This window comes from Cyprinus carpio, chromosome A17, assembly GCF_018340385.1.
Source record: "Cyprinus carpio isolate SPL01 chromosome A17, ASM1834038v1, whole genome shotgun sequence".
Taxonomy (NCBI): domain Eukaryota; kingdom Metazoa; phylum Chordata; class Actinopteri; order Cypriniformes; family Cyprinidae; genus Cyprinus; species Cyprinus carpio.
Window position 1 is genome coordinate 15,362,789 of NC_056588.1, and position 18,540 is coordinate 15,381,328.

General features: G+C 35.7%; 2 protein-coding genes across 2 annotated transcripts; one reads left to right on the forward strand and one right to left on the reverse strand.

Annotated features, from left to right (window-relative positions):
• Positions 1–3,468: 3,468 nt before the first annotated feature.
• Positions 3,469–8,115, forward strand: LOC109064705 (cathepsin B-like). The gene is made up of 10 exons (XM_019081743.2): positions 3,469–3,623; positions 4,768–4,891; positions 5,039–5,124; positions 5,302–5,416; positions 5,517–5,632; positions 6,001–6,086; positions 6,162–6,308; positions 7,109–7,225; positions 7,309–7,437; positions 7,631–8,115. The coding sequence occupies exons 2-10, from the start codon at positions 4,769–4,771 to the stop codon at positions 7,702–7,704; spliced, it is 993 nt and encodes a 330-aa protein (XP_018937288.1). The 5' UTR covers positions 3,469–3,623; position 4,768; the 3' UTR covers positions 7,705–8,115.
• Positions 8,116–8,508: 393 nt separating this feature from the next.
• Positions 8,509–12,256, reverse strand: LOC109064693 (cell growth regulator with EF hand domain protein 1-like). Its single transcript, XM_042774652.1, has 6 exons — positions 12,028–12,256; positions 11,656–11,767; positions 10,644–10,703; positions 10,242–10,315; positions 9,927–10,051; positions 8,509–9,509 (listed from the first exon to the last, which is right to left on the reverse strand). The coding sequence occupies exons 1-6, from the start codon at positions 12,107–12,109 to the stop codon at positions 9,099–9,101; spliced, it is 864 nt and encodes a 287-aa protein (XP_042630586.1). The 5' UTR covers positions 12,110–12,256; the 3' UTR covers positions 8,509–9,098.
• Positions 12,257–18,540: the final 6,284 nt, after the last annotated feature.

Here is an 18,540-nt window from a genome sequence, read left to right on the forward strand (position 1 = left end):
ATGATTTTAAAAATTTTTCAAGTGCTATTCATATCTTTTTGTGTAAAACATTTTAATGAGGGAAAATTACTGAGTGCACCTTTAATGTAAACTTGTTTTGATGAAGAATACACCATGTAATGTAAAACAGGTGGTAGAAAAATAATATGCTTGAACTTTGCATATGCTTGACTTGAAATACTGTATTTTTAATTAGAATGAATTTAGTCTGAAATTAGGTTTGGCCATGTGGAGATCGGACAATTCAGACACCTAATTTTATTGAGATCTTATTCTTTAGTTGGCTAATATCTTTTTTATTTAAGCAAAATGTCTTTCTGTTACAAACATTTTTATTATACTAAAGCTTTGTCTTGGAGCTCAGGTTTTTCATGACCTCTGTGAAGGATTTTTACTCATTTGTCAAATTTTGTCAAACAACAAAACAAAATGGTCCGTGCCTTCATTTTAGAAAAAAAAGTCACTGTAGAAATGAAAAGATACGTGAGGTGGAAAACATATTCACACCCTTTCTAAAAGATCAGTTCTGGATTCTGCCAGTATGTCGATCAGAGTATCTTTTCATTTTTACAGTGTATGCCTTTTTCAAGCAAGTAGTAATTATGCATGGAAGACAATCACCTCTGTTTTTACTAGATTTTTCACAGGATAGTATGAATTTTCTACATGGTGCTATAGGTACAATCCATCCATGCATGAGCAGTTCAGTCCAACTTTATGGTCCAGAAATGTCAGATATAACAAATATATTTCTATCTTTATCTCACCCTTTGGTGTTCAAAAATGCAGCATTTTAATAATGTAACAAAGAAGCTCACATGCTTCCAATGTCTCATTCCATACCCATTCAGTGTAAGTGTTTCAGCAATATTTTCATATGCATCTATTAGAAAATGAATATGTGAGGAATTTGCATCTTGTTGTCTTTTAACTTGGTTGTTTTGACTGTGTATGAAGTAATGTGGCAAAAAGTTTGTCTGTGGATAAAATCACTACATCTTTCAATTAAATAACAACCGAAGCTTTTAAAACCTTTTGTTTAAAACCTTTTTCTGTATTCTCTTTCACAATACTCTGTGAGAACAGCCATTTCTGTATGTCTCTTTAATTCTGTATGTTGAATTACAATCTGCTTTGTATTAGTGTCCTCTTTGAAACAGATTATCAATAATCAATTCAAAAGATGAATCACCTTATTTTAAACATTTTGAAACTAAACAACTTCAAAGAATTTGAATCGTCTTCACACTGTACATGTATTTTAATGCTCTGGTTAAACAATATTTAATAAGTCGCAATGGTAAAATATCATGGCTTTAATGAACTGTCCTGTTCTTTTTACTGAACGATTGGTAAACTATCATAACTTTAATAAGTCCTTCACAAGATTGTCATAATGTGTTTTTTAATTTTAATAATGTTGTTTTAATGGTTATGTGGCATGTATTTTATAATTTCGGTTCAAGGAGGCGCGGAACGTCCTGCACATTTCTTGAAGGGCGGAAATGTACAAACTAATGATTTAATGATCTGGCATGTATTTTATAATTTAATATGTGTGTTTGGTTAGCTCCAAACCGGGCACCAACACATTAGCTCCAACCCTGATCAAACACATCTGAACAAGCTAATCAACTAGAAAGCTACAGGCAGGGGCAGTGGCTCTAATGTAAAGCGTGTGTGTGTGTGTGTGTGACAGAACACAGCCCCTGCTCTCCATTCATGACAAGGCGCTCAAATGCAGTAAAACCATATCAGCAATAATGTGCAATAACAAAACTGAACTCATAATAAAACATGTCCAAACAGGCAAAAACCACATCCACATGCTGACGCAGTTGCCAAAATATGTTCAGTACGCACAGATAACGGTTTGGGGAGGAATGATTAATCGGAAAATAACTTTTGTGCCGCTTTCTCCAATAAAACAATGACTCCTGAAAAAGAGTAGCCTACGTAACTCCATATGATCGCACTTCCCTTTCGATTCTGCATCGTGGACCTAAAGCGTCTTTTTTTAAAGTTTGTGATATTATTTCTGCTTTTGAAGGACAATAGTGAGCTGTTGCGCTTACTGTGCTGTGTGTTGTTTCTCCTATCAGTTTTTGGAGGCTGCCGCTCAATGTGACGTCACAGACCGAGCAATGAAAGTAAACCCAAGCTTTTCAAGAGCGTGGTTGTTGCCTCATAAATATTTTCTTCCTAATAAGACCAAAGAAGTCCACTTTAAAATACTACATAAAATATATCCTGTTAACTCAGCTGTTTCCAAATATGTTGATATTCCTAGTACCTGCATATTTTGTGGCAATGAAGAGGAAACCTTAATACATTTATTTTATTCTTGTGAGTTTGTTCAGAAATTTTGGCTTGACTTGTATTCCCATTTAAACAACCCCCCTATTTTTGCACAATCTTTTAACTTGAAAGATGTTATTTGTTATTACTCTGACTCTGCCAACAAATCTAAAGAGTATATATTCAATTTTTTTATTTTGTTCGGCAAATTTTTCATCCATAAGCAAAAATTTATGGGCTCAATTCCTACTTTTTCACATTTCCTGATTGAGGTTGACTTGCTGTTCACATCCTTTTGTTTGATTAACAATAAAAAATGTGTCAGGTTTTTGGATTTATATGAAAAATTGACTCTGATTAAGCTTAGATAGCTTTCCTTCAATTATTATAATATTTTCCCTTGATTGTTCCCTTGATGTGCTACATACCCCCTTATTGTGTTTTATTTCCTCGTCTTCTCTATCTTCTTTTATTTGTTAATGTTCTCCTGAAGGTGATTGTATATTTTCATCCAATTTCTTGAATAAAAAAAATAAAAAATCCAATAAAGTAATTTTTAGTCACAAAAAAATAAATAAATAAATAAACAACCCAAGCTTTTCTCTCTTTAAAAAATTAAAACACATATAAAACTTGGACAGTTTTAGAGTGTTTTTATATAAGTAATTATTTCTTTTACTTATATATTATTTAAGGGAATTATACGTATGTGATTTTCTTTTGACCTGTTTTCTTGATCTCTGTTTGCCTTTGTTCGGTTTATTAATAACTGTGTTATTTTTTCTTTATTTTATTTCATAATTATATTTATTTTGACTATAAAATGTAAAACAAAGTTGAAAAACATATTCAGACAATAATGAAAAAAAGTCTTTCATGACAAATAATCAAAATCTAAATAAAGTTTACATAATTGCACTTCTGTAATTATGACGTAAAAGTTGAAACGGTGAGATAAACGTTTAAAATATGACAAAAATCCGAAATTATGACCTAAAAATTCGACCCTTAATGCCACAGTTTTGACTTTTTATGTCATAATGATGATTTGATCATGATTGTCTTTGGCTTCCATGCGATTCATTACATTTACATACGAAACTAAATTAACAAACAGTACTGCGATTACTCAAGTAAAGATAGAGAGATTTGATCACGTGAGAGTCATGAGACCCCCCCCTCAAGCGCACATGACTTGTCACGTGATCCGCGGTTGCGCTATAAAGCCATCAGCGTGCAATTCAGCTTGTTTGTTTCCGTCAAGTGGAAGTGTTGGGGGGCGAGACACATTTCAAAGAGAACGACAGCCAGCAGACAAAAGACAGGTAGGACTTTGTTCCTAAAGCTGTTTTCAAATTACGAGGACGTAGGTTGTTATTATTGTTTGTTTGTTTATAATTTCACTTCCAAATAGATATTGAAAAAAACTGTCATGCGGACAAAGCAGCATTTCTTATATTATCATACGAAAATTACAATGCGAAACACTTTATCAGGGAATAGCATGACTTTATCATTTCAGAGTCGCTTCCTGATCTGTTATGAAATCGATTCGTTGTTGGTTTGATTGTTAAACAGGCCTGCAGTTAAAAACGAAAGCAGGAGAACTGGGAACCCGAGCTCGTTTACTTACAAATACACTATTAGGTTTCAAACCTAAGCAGCATATTTTACGTTTTTCTTTAAGTGCATACATTCAAATGCTGCGAACAGTTTTATTTTTGCTTTCTTCACTGTAGTTGAATTCTGACGGTGTTCGTGCTTTTTGAAGCAGTTTTTGACTAGTCGTCCAGATTATAGCGGGTTAAGGTCAGAGTAGGCAGGCTTTCTCAACATGAGCAGGTTGTTCCTGTAAACTGCTGACTCACGCGCATCTTGTGATTGGTGATGTCATTCTAGACCTTTTAGAGGAAGTGCAACTCTACGTATAAGAATTATATTGACAAATTGGTGCTTTGTGACAATTTACTATAGTTGTCAAGATTGGGGTGTAAGTCAGTAATATGGATGTAAAGTTGTTTTAAAACCACATCTACTGTTAAACCACTGAGCGAGGGGCCCCCTTTAAGATAAGTGCCTAAAATGTAGACCTCTTACCCACGACCCAGAGACAGAGTAGCTGATCAAGACTTGTTTGGCTGGTTGTGTAACAGTTAGGAATCTTGACCGTGTTTATTTTAACATGTCTAGAGCTCTCACTTCTGCATGACTGCAGTCTGAAGATGACACTTCTGCAGGCAGTCAGTGATCTGTTTCGGCTGAAGTGTTCTTGATGTGCCACCTGACTGATGTTGATTCAAGGCTATGATGTTCAGAACATTAAGCTTTATTTAACTAACGTGATTTATGAAACGGTCTATGTAGATGCAGTGTTTTAGCTGCAGTTTGTATCAAAGAGTGTTTAAAGTGGGATTTTTGGACCGCCTTTCTGTATGTAAGTGAGATTAATTAATTGAATTTGTGTTCCAGAATGTGGCGGCTGGCTTTCCTGTGCGTGGTCTCGGCCCTTTCGGTTAGCTGGGCTCGACCTCGCCTTGCTCCCCTCTCCCATGAGATGGTAAATTTCATCAATAAAGCAAACACTACTTGGAAGGTAAGAAGCTGTTCTTTTATTCACGGATTTCCTAAACTGCATCCTAATGAGGATAAATGAGACAGTTTTGGAAAGCTCTTTGTATTGAGGCATTTTATTTTTAGCGCCTATTGCATAATTTCACGTTAAACCTATTCTTGCCTATAGGCTGGGCACAACTTCCGTGATGTAGACTACAGCTACGTGAAGAGGCTGTGTGGGACTCTGCTGAAAGGACCCAAACTCCCCGTCATGTGAGTTCAGTAGAATTTTGTGAGATGACAAGTGAGTGGAGAATCAAAGAGGAAGTGCAACTTATTAACATTGCAGTCATGGTGTACATATGACTAATGTCATATGATGCCGTTCTTAACATTTCCTTAGACTTATCTGCATTCTGGTGTAACAAATCTTGCCTTGTCTTTAACCAGAGTACAGTATGCTGATGACATCAAGCTCCCCACTAACTTTGATGCCAGAGAGCAGTGGCCCAACTGCCCCACGCTTAAAGAGATCAGAGACCAGGGTTCTTGCGGTTCATGTTGGGTGAGGTCTTCTCTCCGGTGGTTGCAATACGACCTTAGATTTGTTATTTATACATTTTGTGTTTTTGCTGAGGTTCTGAGCATCTTCATTCTCTTTGCAGGCATTTGGAGCTGCTGAAGCCATATCTGACAGAATTTGCGTCCACAGCAATGCCAAAGTGAGTGTGGAGATATCCGCTCAGGACCTGCTTACGTGCTGTGACAGCTGTGGCATGGGGTAAGTTAGACAATGCTGTAGTGTCACTGCAGCTACAGGAGGGCTACTAGCGGTGTATGCTAATGCATTCTGGATAACACTATGCAAATATGCTGGCATTAAATCCAGTTATTGTGCCATGTATGGCTCAATTGATTTGACAATGTCAAGACTGTATAAACTATTTTTTACTTTCATCCTCATGCATCTGGTGTCTGGTTAATGCAGTTGTTTGACCAAACGCTGGAATACACTACATGACTTTTCAAATCTGAAGCCACTTTAAAACCCTAGGCATCATACACTTGCTGACTGCAAATCACACTACCAGATTTAGCCTTTGTTTAGTAATTGGCACACAGTGTTAATTCTGTTTGTTTTAATCTCAGATGTAACGGTGGATACCCCTCTGCTGCTTGGAATTTCTGGAACTCAGACGGTCTGGTCAGCGGTGGACTCTATAACTCCCATGTTGGTTAGTGACTTCCCTGATGATAATATTATGACTGATTGGGGATACTGGAACTTAATATAACTTGCTTGTATTTAGGCTGCCGTCCATACACCATTGAACCCTGTGAACATCATGTGAATGGCAGTCGCCCTCCTTGTTCCGGAGAGGGTGGAGACACTCCTAACTGTGATATGTCCTGTGAACCTGGCTACAGCCCCTCTTACAAGCAGGACAAACACTTTGGTAAGAATTTACAGACCCAAATGGTTCATGTTCAGTGCATGTTTCACTCTGATTACATATTTGCATCTAGTCAGATGTTACTTTAGATCAGTGGTTCTAAATCTATTTGACTCCAAGCCTCTCCATTGTCCACAAGAATATTTAAAGGCCCCCAGCCCTAATTGCTTTTAGTTTTTCTTATTTACAGAGCCCCCACACATGACATGGAGAGGGGGGAAAAAGAAAGAGGTGGGGGGGGGATAAATTGTGCACACTTACTAATTTGTTCCCTTGGTTTACTAAATTGTGCGCTTGAAGAGATAACTTGTGCATGTGCACTCATTAGTAAGTTGTGCACATGAAGTGATTAGCTCCTCATTCCTGCCCACATCCTCATAAACCTGTTGCTGTTGTGCTATGGACCCTTTAATTGGATTTTGAGTTGGGAATGAGTTAAAAGCCTTGCATGGAATCATTTTAAGAGGCATCTACATCGTTTTGAGAATGCAGACAGGAAGTGGATCATGCATGGAATCTTTTTTTTTTTTTTTTTTTTTTTTTTTTTTTTGCATGTCATGTGCATGCTCCATGCTTATTTTGTGGCTTTTCCCAAAACTGTGGAATCCCTTCAGTGTCCCCCCCCCCCCCCCCCCAAAAAAAAAAAGTTTGCTGAGGTTCCCTGCCCCGGACCCCTGTTTGAGAATTACTGGTTTAAAGTTGTGTGTGGGGTGTTTTTTTTTTTTAATATAAATGCTTTTTTTATATAAATAAATGCTGCTGAAAGAAATTCATTGCACTCTGTGCCTTGTTTGTCACTGCAGGAAAAACATCCTATAGTGTCCCACCTAATCAGAAGGACATTATGAAAGAGCTCTTCAAGAACGGCCCAGTAGAGGGAGCTTTCACTGTCTATGAGGACTTCCTGCTATATAAATCTGGTTGGTTTGTCTGTTCTTGTACATGGCAAGAGTACTAATGACATGGAGCGGTTGATAATTGGGTTCTTTACTGGTTTTTGTAGGTGTATATCAGCACGTGAGTGGATCTGTACTAGGTGGTCATGCCATTAAGATCCTGGGCTGGGGAGAGGAGAATGGCGTCCCCTACTGGCTTGCTGCTAACTCTTGGAACACTGACTGGGGTGATAATGGTGAGGGTTATTTTCTTTTGTATGAAGACTAAAATGCTCCTCTTGTCTGCAGTTTGTTACCCAATGAAATGCCAAGGAACTGTTCATGTTTTTTGGTACCAACACATGTCCAGACTCTATTCTATTTACAGAATGTACTGGAGTTTGCTTCATCTGCCTTATTATTTATTTTTATTTTTTTTCTCAACTTTAGGATATTTCAAGATCCTCCGAGGTGAGGACCACTGTGGCATTGAATCTGAAATTGTGGCTGGAATCCCAATGTAACTGCCCAAAAACTGCAAGAGGAGAGCTGAAATGAGTACCGTTCAAAATGTAGACATCGAACGTCTTCAACTTTAAGCTGACTGCCACTGTCTATGGCCATGATACTTGATGCATTAAGTAATGTTAATCAGTGAGGTTTTTATATAAGAGTCTTAGACTGGGATCCTTGATCAGGTATGTTTTAGTAGTTTTAGAACCGGAATGACATTAAGGCATTGCAGAATGTAAACTGTGGTCCGGGTCATCACAGTCCATTTTAGATCAAGGTTTATAAAATTTCAGCACAACTATGCATCAGCCATATTTTTCCAGTATGTTTGACTCTTATAATTTGCTTATTTAGGTTGAATGGTTTTTTACTTGATTTTAAGTTTTAATGCAATGTCTAATGTAATAAATATTAAAACCAAAGTATGTACTGTCATGACTTGTTTTTATCACTTCTAACATCTTTATTCTTTCAAGCACAAAGAATGAGAATGAAAGAAGGAATATCAGAAATAAGGTTTTTTTTTTTTTTTTTTTTTTTATTTATTTTTATTTTTTTCTCTTCCATATTTTGTGTAGAGCTCAAGAAAGCTGAGACACTACGGTTTGGAGATCTCTACTGGAGATGAAGAATGAGTTATCTTTTCTCTTTGGAAGTGCAGTACAGCTTCACTGTGTAATGAGTTAAAAGAAACTTCAGCAATACTGCACAGTTAAATTGTTCACTTATGGCAATGAAATTTAAGCACTCTACATCCTAAACATCCAAATTCTGTTGATTTTCTAATAAGAAATGAAAGACTATCAGCAACAGTCTTGAAGCTCAAAATATACTCTCTCTAATTGAGCATGTTTATTTCAATGGTGTTTAACCTCCCCCAAAAAAAGAGGAGCTGGGTACAGAAATATGCCATGAGTTGGGTACAAAACCCTAACAATGATTGCTAAATTGGCTGTGACTACATTCCTGCATTAAACACTCAGTAAATCCAAGTTGTACTTTCTGGATTTGCATAGTTTGAACAGAGCGTTACTTATTCAGATGATTGTGTTTTAAATTAAATTTATGCATTTAGCAGACGCTTTTATCCAAAGCGACTTACAGTGCATTCAGGCTATCAATTTTTACCTATCATGTGTTCCCAGGGAATCGAACTCCCAACCTTGCGCTTGTTAACGCAATGCTCTACCACTTGAGCTACAGGAGCACTGTTTTGGTTCCATTACTCCGTTCAGAGGAGTCACAATAACTTGATGTGTACCACAATGCAAACATCATTAACACATGCTCTTGTACTTTCATAACTTTTAGTATATCCAGATTTAAATTATGTGTCAGTCATACAGTACAGTATATGCAGCAGGATAAGTGGTTTCAAAACTTGCACTTCATGCTTAAATTGGCATTATATCTCTGGTTGCCCTTGATGTACTGGTATGTTCTTCTGTTCCTGATGATCATCTTGCAACTCCTGCTCTTCTGGAGGCTGCAGTCGGTCCTGCTGTTCTTCAAGCTTTTCAGGTATCTGGTCGTGATTCTCAGCTTCCACGTTTTCTTCTTTAGCTGAGTCTTGTGTCTCATTTTCATGAGACACTTGGTTGACCTCTGCATCTTGTTGGTGAGTTTCAGAAACTTCATCCTTTGGATCTGTATGTGTTTGTTCGTGTTTTAAGGCCTCCTCAGCAGGTGGATCAGGGGGAGCAATGTTGTTTTCTTGCCTATGGGCTATGGTGGATGATAACAGCTCTGAAGGAACTAGCAGTCCATCCTGGTTCAGATCATGAGTTTGTAGCAGATAATCCACCAAAGATACAACCTACAGTCAAACCAAAAATTATTCAGACACCAGATATAATTTTTTATATTATTTTGCTAGTGGGTGCTGGGCACTATAGTTTATGTGAAGATAGCAAAATAAAGTAAACTGTGACATATTATACCCAAAAATACTTCATACGGTGGACTACCAGTAAAACTGATAAAAATTTGAGACCAAAAATTATTCAGACACTTTGACCTGACCATGTTTTGCATAAGTGTTATCTGACATTATCTAGCTGAATTTGTTCTGACATAGTTTAACTCTGAGTTCTTGTCATATTTTATTACCATTTTCTAAACTATAGCGAATAAACTTATAAATAAATTTCGGTTTGACTGTAAAATGTAAATGAGTTTAAGTCATAAGTGACTAAGCACTTTGTATGTTGTGATAAAATTAAGCAGCACTCACAGAATCTGCTGACTTTGGCATCATTTCATGATAAGTCAGGAAATCTGTCAGTAGTTGCATCAGTTCAAGGCCATCCATCTGCCCACTTCTGTCATAGTCATACTGGGAGAAAATGAAGAATATCTCTGTGACAAGAAGAGAACAAATCAGACAGTAAGAAGCTTATAAAAACCGGAGAAGACTCTGTACTGATGTACTTCAATTATCTGCTGTGTATTTAAGAAAAGAAATCTGAAATGATTGAAATTGTATGCAAAATGGAAAGGACACAGAAGTAGTGGAAATAAAAGCAGTTTGCTGAGAGACCATGTTAACCTTGCTCCCTTGTGTTCAGCTCTGGACTGGTCTGTCCTTCCTTCAGGCTGCTCTTGATGTAGCTTTGCAAGAGCCTGTCATACAGAATCAAAGATCATAGGCTGCTTTACAGTATTTATAGAGGAAAAAGAGCAAGGATCTGAATTCATACAGTACTCTCCTGACTTGAAACATTTTAACATTTATACTTTAAAGACAAATTCTGGCAACAACGTTTTGTTTTGGCACCTTTTCTATCTATTGCTTGTTCAGCATGACAGTGTGTCAGCTGTGGAAATCTCAGCATTATCTCTGATGTGACATCGAACTTTGAACCTCGGTGAAACTGTACTACCTTATTTGATCAGGCGGGTTTGAAGATAGTAAAGCGAGACTCAGGGAGATGTAGTCAAAAAAGTTAACCTGCGGTTGTCTTCGCCGGACCCAAAAGGATTTGCAAGGTCTGGTACAATGATGTCATCACTGGAAAACAACAATTAGAAGAAAAATGGGACGTTTATTTCACATTTAGAAAAAAATCTGTGAACAATGTGTAAATGTTTCACACCATATCAATGCCTAGATACTGATGTTTTCATATTTTATTATTGATCTATCCTAATCAAAATACTCCATCCATTATGGTAAATCAGAATCAGAACATATATATATATATATATATATATATATATATAATAGATTTATGAATGTACAGTTATGTTATTTACAGCTATACAGTTCAAGACGTTAATTACAGATGTACAATTCTGAGATATATGTTTAAATATACAGTTGTTCAGATTGAATATAGCCTCATCTAAATCTAATGTACATAATCTAAATTTAATATACATGAATTCATTAAGTTAGTTGAATTAATATAATCCACAATAATTCACTTAAATATTTTTTTTCCAAGTCAAATATTTAATAATTCTAGCCTGTAGGCCAATTGTGAATAATAATAATATTCACAATTATTCAATTATTACTTAAATTACTCAACTAAATTGTCAACACACACATATAATATTTGATATAACATTTCACTTTATTGATTTAGCATTTTACATTTTCCAGTAGATAGTAATAAAAAAGTAGTAAAATATATATATATATATATATATATATATATATATATATATATATATATATATATTTAAAATAATACTTAAGTAAAAATTTATATCAGATACATTTTATATAATCTACTTTATTTTTTTTAATTTTTTTTACATCTAAACGAGCAGGTGGTACCATTTACTGCACCCCACAATAGGCTATCTTGGATGATATCTCACCATCCTGTACATCCTCTCTGAATATGTTTCAATTCATCAGTAAAAGCCCACAGGGGGCACCGATACTTTAATATATTAGTCATAGTGCAGTACAGTACAGTATAGTATACTTGCATAGCGTTAATGCGGCCTACCTGAGCGTCTGCTGAACTTGTGGAGCACACAGACTCAGTAAAGGGAGGCTGAGCAAGAACAGAATCCGTGTTATGATCATATTAACTGCTCCGCTGGATCGCTTTGGCACACCTGTGACCACAGGCGAACGATTCATAAATCATTAGAGAGCCAAATCGATCACTCGAGCATAATACAGCAACGAAATGTAAATTTTTGAATCAAACACCAAAATGATTCTTTCGGAAATGAGGAGTCTGAGTTGACCAGCCAATGAAACCCGTTCTTCTTTTCTTTTTTATGTGCACTGTAATGAATGCTAGTATGATTTAATGACCACCAAGGCAAACATTAGGATTAACAGAAAAGCTAGAAGTGAAAAGTGCCTCTACCTCTCGCAGCTGCGGTTAGCGGTCGCTCCATGATGAAACCCACCCCGGCCGATGAGAGCAGCACAGTCCCGTATGTTTGCATCAGTGACAGGCTACACGTGGATTCCGTGGACGTGTCGTTGGCCGAATAAAATCAGCTCCTCCTCGCGCTCTCCACATTCCGCCTTCCACCGTCTTCCAATATCGCCACGTAGAGTCGCTGACACTGCATTTACAACATGCAATTTCTCCGCATGCACCGCCTCTTATGGACAATATCTTAACTGTTACTGAGGAAACCCTGTTAATAAGTGACCAGTGTAAGTAAGAGCTATTTCTTATACTAGAATTTGGAGAACAAGAGAACACAGGACGACAGCAGAAAAAGTCTTTATTGTTTTTGCATTTAGAAGTGTGTATTGCACAAACGTTTCATACAGTCCTGCTGCTGACACCCATTCCTGCTTTATATTACTGTAAAAATCAATGGTTTTGCACAGTTTGGTCACAAGGTGGCACGCAACTATAATGGAATAATCACAGTCTATGGGAATAATACCGTGTCTTTGTGAAACCCATTCACCAATGCATAATAATAATTAATTAATTAATTAATTAATTAATTAATGTAATAATAATTGATAACAAGTTGATTTAATAATTAAGTTAATTAAGAATTAATTAATAATAAATGACTGTAAAAAGATTCAAATTTATAGGTTTACTGTAAATGAGGCTTTGCTTTGCACGGGTTTGCCACATGATGGCGTTGCTTCCCTTTTAAAGGCTACGACAAAGTATTCCAACAAAAGACAGTTTTCGCTTTGTTGAAAGATTTTCACATGGTGAGTTATAAAGACACAATAGCAAAATAATAAAGGCCAAATAACACATTTTGTACTCCTCAGGTGGACCCAACTATCTATCTATCTATCTATCTATCTATCTATCTATCTATCTATCTATCTATCTATCTATCTATCTATCTGTCTATCTGTCTGTCTGTCTGTCTGTCTGTCTGTCTGTCAAATTGCATCAACACTTAGACGCACACACTCAGAGTTTGTGGTATAATTGATTCACTTGTTGTTGATCAACTTAAAGTGCACTAATGCTTAGTTTATGGTAGAAAATCAATACCTGCCTTGCCAGCAGTCAGTCATACTGTAGGTAAATCTACAATGTGATTGAATGTTTCTACTTGTATATCATCTGTGTCCAGTTGATCATTGATCTCAGTACAGGACGGAGGTCATTGGGAGGTGTGTGCTGTCAGAAACACATGGAGGTAAAGCCATCGTTTGTACTGCACCCAACAGTACACACATGTTTTGTTAACATTTTAATGGTAGCAAATATTTATAAATTGCTAAGAATCTAATTATAATGCACATATCGTTATGGTTGTTTTCAAAGGTTTGATAAAATAGTTATTTATGTTCATGATAATAAATTGAACAGCTTTCTTCTTAGACATTTGTAAATCTCACAAGTTTGTTGTGTGCGGTTGATGTTTGATTTCCTAACAGCTGTGCCTGTTTCATGTATTGCATTCGGTATCATCTGTTCTGCCTCACTGCCAGACAGAGAGTTCAGCCAAAATGCTATTGTGTTTTCACAAACATTATGAACAATTTTATGCTAATCCTTCTAATCCAGTGCTATAGGAACCAAGCTTTTCCTTAAGGTTACAATCGGTTTGTTTAACCACACCTGAGTAAACTGATATTATAGCTGTTATTAGTAAATCATAGGGTCAAAGGTCAAAGCAGATGGAGTATTTCCGGGAATGCATTAATGCTACACACCTGCATAGCACACCTTGTTTTATCAATGATCACACATTACATGAACATTCATTTTGAAAATGATTGCACATTTAAAGGAAAATCTCATCATTGAGATTAAATATAAGATACTTGTTTTGTAATGTTGTTGTGAAAATGTGACAAATGTGTGTGTGTGCGTGCATGTGCGCTTCAATGAATGCAGCACATTGATATAAAAGATGACTAAACCAGTTGTGACTACCTGTGCATTACACAATTTTAATGCACACCTTCCAGCCAATCAGAATTCATAAAGATCATATAAATGAAAATATTGTCCATGCTATGTTATACTAAATAAATGACCACAATAAGATATGCAGAAGTTTTAAAAAGCCTGTGTGGAGCCAGAGAGGAGCACTAATGCCCTTCTTGTTTCTGTCAGCAAAAATGGAAATTAGTGCCAATGATAAGTAGAGCATGATAAAGATGATGAGCATATTCTCACTGTTCTGACTGGTGTGAACAGCCCTTCTGTACACTATGCATGAGCTGCTCTTTTCTTTCCTGTCTGCGATCCCACTGTCTCTGCAGCATCAGTGGGTTGAGCAGCACAAACAGAACCCTGTCAGAAAGTGCTGCTGGACTTGGACAGACTTTTCTTCTCCCAGTCATTTCACAGTGTTATTTGAGGTCAGCTGGGTTACATTCAGGAGCTTTTTTTTATGTAGTCATCCTGCTGAATAGACACAAACTGAAAGCACAATGATTGCACATTAAAACATGTTTCATAACAGTATAATTAAAAAACAGGAAGTTCCTATAGACAGGAAGGCGGCTGTTATTCTAGTCACGCTGATGAATGTGTAGATTATTAGCTTAGATTTTCTCAGTCAACCAGCCTCCCCTGAAAGATTAATACCTTGTCAACTAGTTTAACCAGCTGAGATTTTTTTCTGGTAAACATGATGGCTATGCTCCTTAATCAGCACCAAACCAGCACTAAACTGGAAATTATGCTTATTCAAATTCTACTTTTTAGCTTCCGGAATTTTCCTGTGTTTTTAAATCAGCAAAAGTAATAAAAAAAAAATAAATAAATAAAAATAAATTCTATTAAATATATAATCAAAACAAAACAACTACCATTATAACGATAATAGTATGTTACTTTAATGGAAAAATATATATTTTTTAATTATTTTGTTAAAAATATATTACATTTTGAAAGGAAGTATATTTGTTTTTTATATTATTTTTTTTTAAATATAATATTTATTTATTTTTTAAATTATAATTAAGATAATTATTAATAATAACAGACCAGTTAACAACAACAACAATAACAAGATAAAAAAAAAAGATTGTTATATATAAGGAAAAAAGAAGAAGGTTTGTATTTTATGTTTCAGTTGCAGATCTATTATCACAGTGGCTTTCCACTGTTTGCATGAAGCAGTGTGAATGTTTTGTTTTCTCATCAGACATCACCTTTTGAGAAAAGGAGCTGGGTGTTTATGTGAGGAAGTTTGTCGCCTGGCTGTCACTCAGACTCTGGATTAACTGACAGCGGAGGTCTGCTGCATCATGGGAAGCCTCCGTACAGGCTGTCTGCCTCAATGGGGCCGCTCAGCTCCCTTGAGAACCGAACGATCAACGGGGTTCTAGTGGGAGCTGCTGTAACTCAGCATTCTCAGGGCCCTCATTAAGAGAACCGCTCATGAATAGAGGAAAAAAATGAATATCGGATTGTGTGTGTGTGTGTGTGTGTGTGTGTGTGTGTTTTATCAATCAAAACTGTGTGTGTAAAAGGTTTCTGAAATTTTATTAACTTATAATGTTGCTGAAGTCGAAGTTTAAAGGGCAGATGATATGAAATTGGTTGTTAATGGGGAAAAAATGTCACTATTAATAGCATTTATCCAGTTCAAAGCTATGAAGTCTGATACTGAAAATATCAGGGGATTATCAAAAAGCAATACGTGTAAAAGCATGTTGGATATATGTTGTCCCGCATTGATTGTTCTGCAGTAACATCAAAGACCTGGACACTAGAGAACCCCTCGGAGGAGTCCCACTGCTGCTGCATGGAAATATCCACACTTCAAACTCCAGGCTTTTTGCAGAGTGTAAAGTGCAGGTTCAGAGGTTTGGCCAGGGAAATCAATGCTCAACTGGAATGTAATGTCATTTCTGTGATGGGTTAAAAATGTTGTGTTAAGTGGATCTTGATTGGTTGTTTTGTGGGGTTGCCTTCTGCTTAATCAAGTCTTGTAAATACAAATAAAAGTTCTTCCCACCCTCATGACCCAAGATAGATTTTTTTTTTTTCAGCAAATGCACCATGGTAACAGTTAAAAATAGAACAGTACAATAGAAGAAGAACAGACTGGTTAACAAAAGGTAGAAGGTAGAGAGAACAACGTGGTGTAGAAAGCCAGCAATACATCTATGCAGCCCTTTCCTTCCAGTGCCAAAAGGGAATGTAAATCACACTGATAAACATAAACAGATCATTTGTTTTGTTAAAATTTGCATCAATTTCTGTATATACATGAAATAAAGACTATTTTATATATTATAATATAATATAACCTTTTGAGACAGTTTTAATTTTACCAGCTTTTTGTAGAAGTGCATGTTAAAATATCATACTTTGTGGGAACAGTCAGTGTTTATTAAATAATATGACATTTAGTTTTTGCATGCATCTAAATTATAAATGAGAACAAACATAGATAGATAGATAGATAGATAGATAGATAGATAGATAGATAGATAGATAGATAGATAGATAGATAGATATCTTTAAGTAAGTAAGTCAGTAAGGTTGGAGTTGTTAAAGTTCACACAGGTTGTGTTTACAGATATAAAGTCTGGCGTTTTTTTATTCAGGATGTCCTCTGATCAAACTAGTGGCATAGCAGGAGGATTTAATGAGTGGAACTGTTCTTTCACACTGTGGCTCTTGTATTCTTTGGACACTCAGACATGCTTACATAACATCTGCTCATGCTTGAAGTGCAGAGTCCTGATTGGTTCTCAATGACGGCAAGATTTACCATCAGCTTCCAACTGTATCAGCGACCGAGAGCAGGATCTGTGAGTGTGTATGTGTGCTACTTGTTTACGCTAGCATTGCTCTTTCCCACAAGGACCCGATCCAGTCCAGTTTCCCACAAAGGCCCGATCTAAAGGTCTTTAATTCAGGAACAAAATTTTTTCTAAAAGTGCCAGTTTTATTAGACATTGATTAGGAAAAACACCCTCAATCACCTGAAGAATAAGAATATTGGTTTGTTTATTCTGCTTATTTAAAGGCAAAGCACAGAGATGTAAAACTGTGTACCACAAATAATGCTCAAGAAATGCTCATAAAAATGCTGCTGAAAAAAAAATACAAAGATGTTAGCATAACAAGACCAATCCAAGTTTAACAAGCAAGACTTAGCAGTTTTCAAGAAATGTTATCTTAAGTGGTGAAGACAGATCAAAGGCAAGATGAATATACTGTTAATACAGTTAGTATGGCACTGCTCCTCTGATAATCGGATGACAAATCAAATGTGTTAAAATCTAGGCAAGAAAAGTATGAAAAATATTTTTGATTTTCCAGTTTCTCAGTATTCTTAAACCAGAAAATATCATCACAATGAAATGCATATATCTTGTTTGAATAAACCGTATTTCAACATTGAAAAAGTGTAATGAACTGGATGTTTAGCTGGTGTTGAAAATCTTTCCATTCATACTTATCATTGAAAACCTTATAATACACTATGAGGAGATGCTACACGCAATGTTTCAGTTTACGTGTCAAAAAAAAAAAGCTTTTGCAATTATAAAAAAAAAAATAGCTAAAAGGTTTTATGCACCTGACGATTTAGTTTTTCTGTCACTATACTGAGGGTTGTCATATGCAGGCTATTTGTCTGAGATCTATTATTATTGTATATTATCCACTAAGCATTGACACAAATCCTACATGCATTTGACAGAACATTCATGGTCATTCCTCCTGTACATTTAGTCCTCAAAGCATCACTTAATGACAAATATATGCTATTATTAAAAACATTTGACAAAATAGTTGCTTATGACAAAATAAATTGTAACTGAACAGTCTGAAAAGTCATAGCTTTATCTCAAGCAGTGATAAAACACTCTTATCTTTGGCCATTCTTCTGTTCACCAGCTTCCACAGTCATCAAGTGACATTAGGCTTTAAAGTATGTGAATTTAAAGGAAAAGTTCACCTAAAAGTCAAATTCTGTCATCATTTATTCACGCTAATGCTTTTCTAAACCATAAGACTTTCGTGACTAAATCTAAAAACAATTCACTGAAAAATCCAGATCAAAAGAATGATTTGTTGTGTTACACTGAAGAAAGTCATGTTACATTAGTTACGTTAGAATCATTGAGATACTATTATAGTTTTGTTAATATTTTGAATTTGTTTTTATTTGTATTTTTTCTATTTTAATTTTAACAATTACTAATTTTATTGTGTTTTTGTCATTTTCAGTAGTTTTGGTAACGTTATATTAGGGAACACTATTATAACTATAGCAAGTTGGTTATAAGCATGCATATTACTAGCATATTGGCTGTTTAATAGTACTTATAAAGCACATATTAAAGCCTTATTCTACATGACCATATTCTAGGTCCCTTAACTCTATCCATCATCTAAACATAACCACTACAAACAACTACCTTACTTACTATCAATAAGCAGCAAATTAGGAGTTTATTGAGGGAA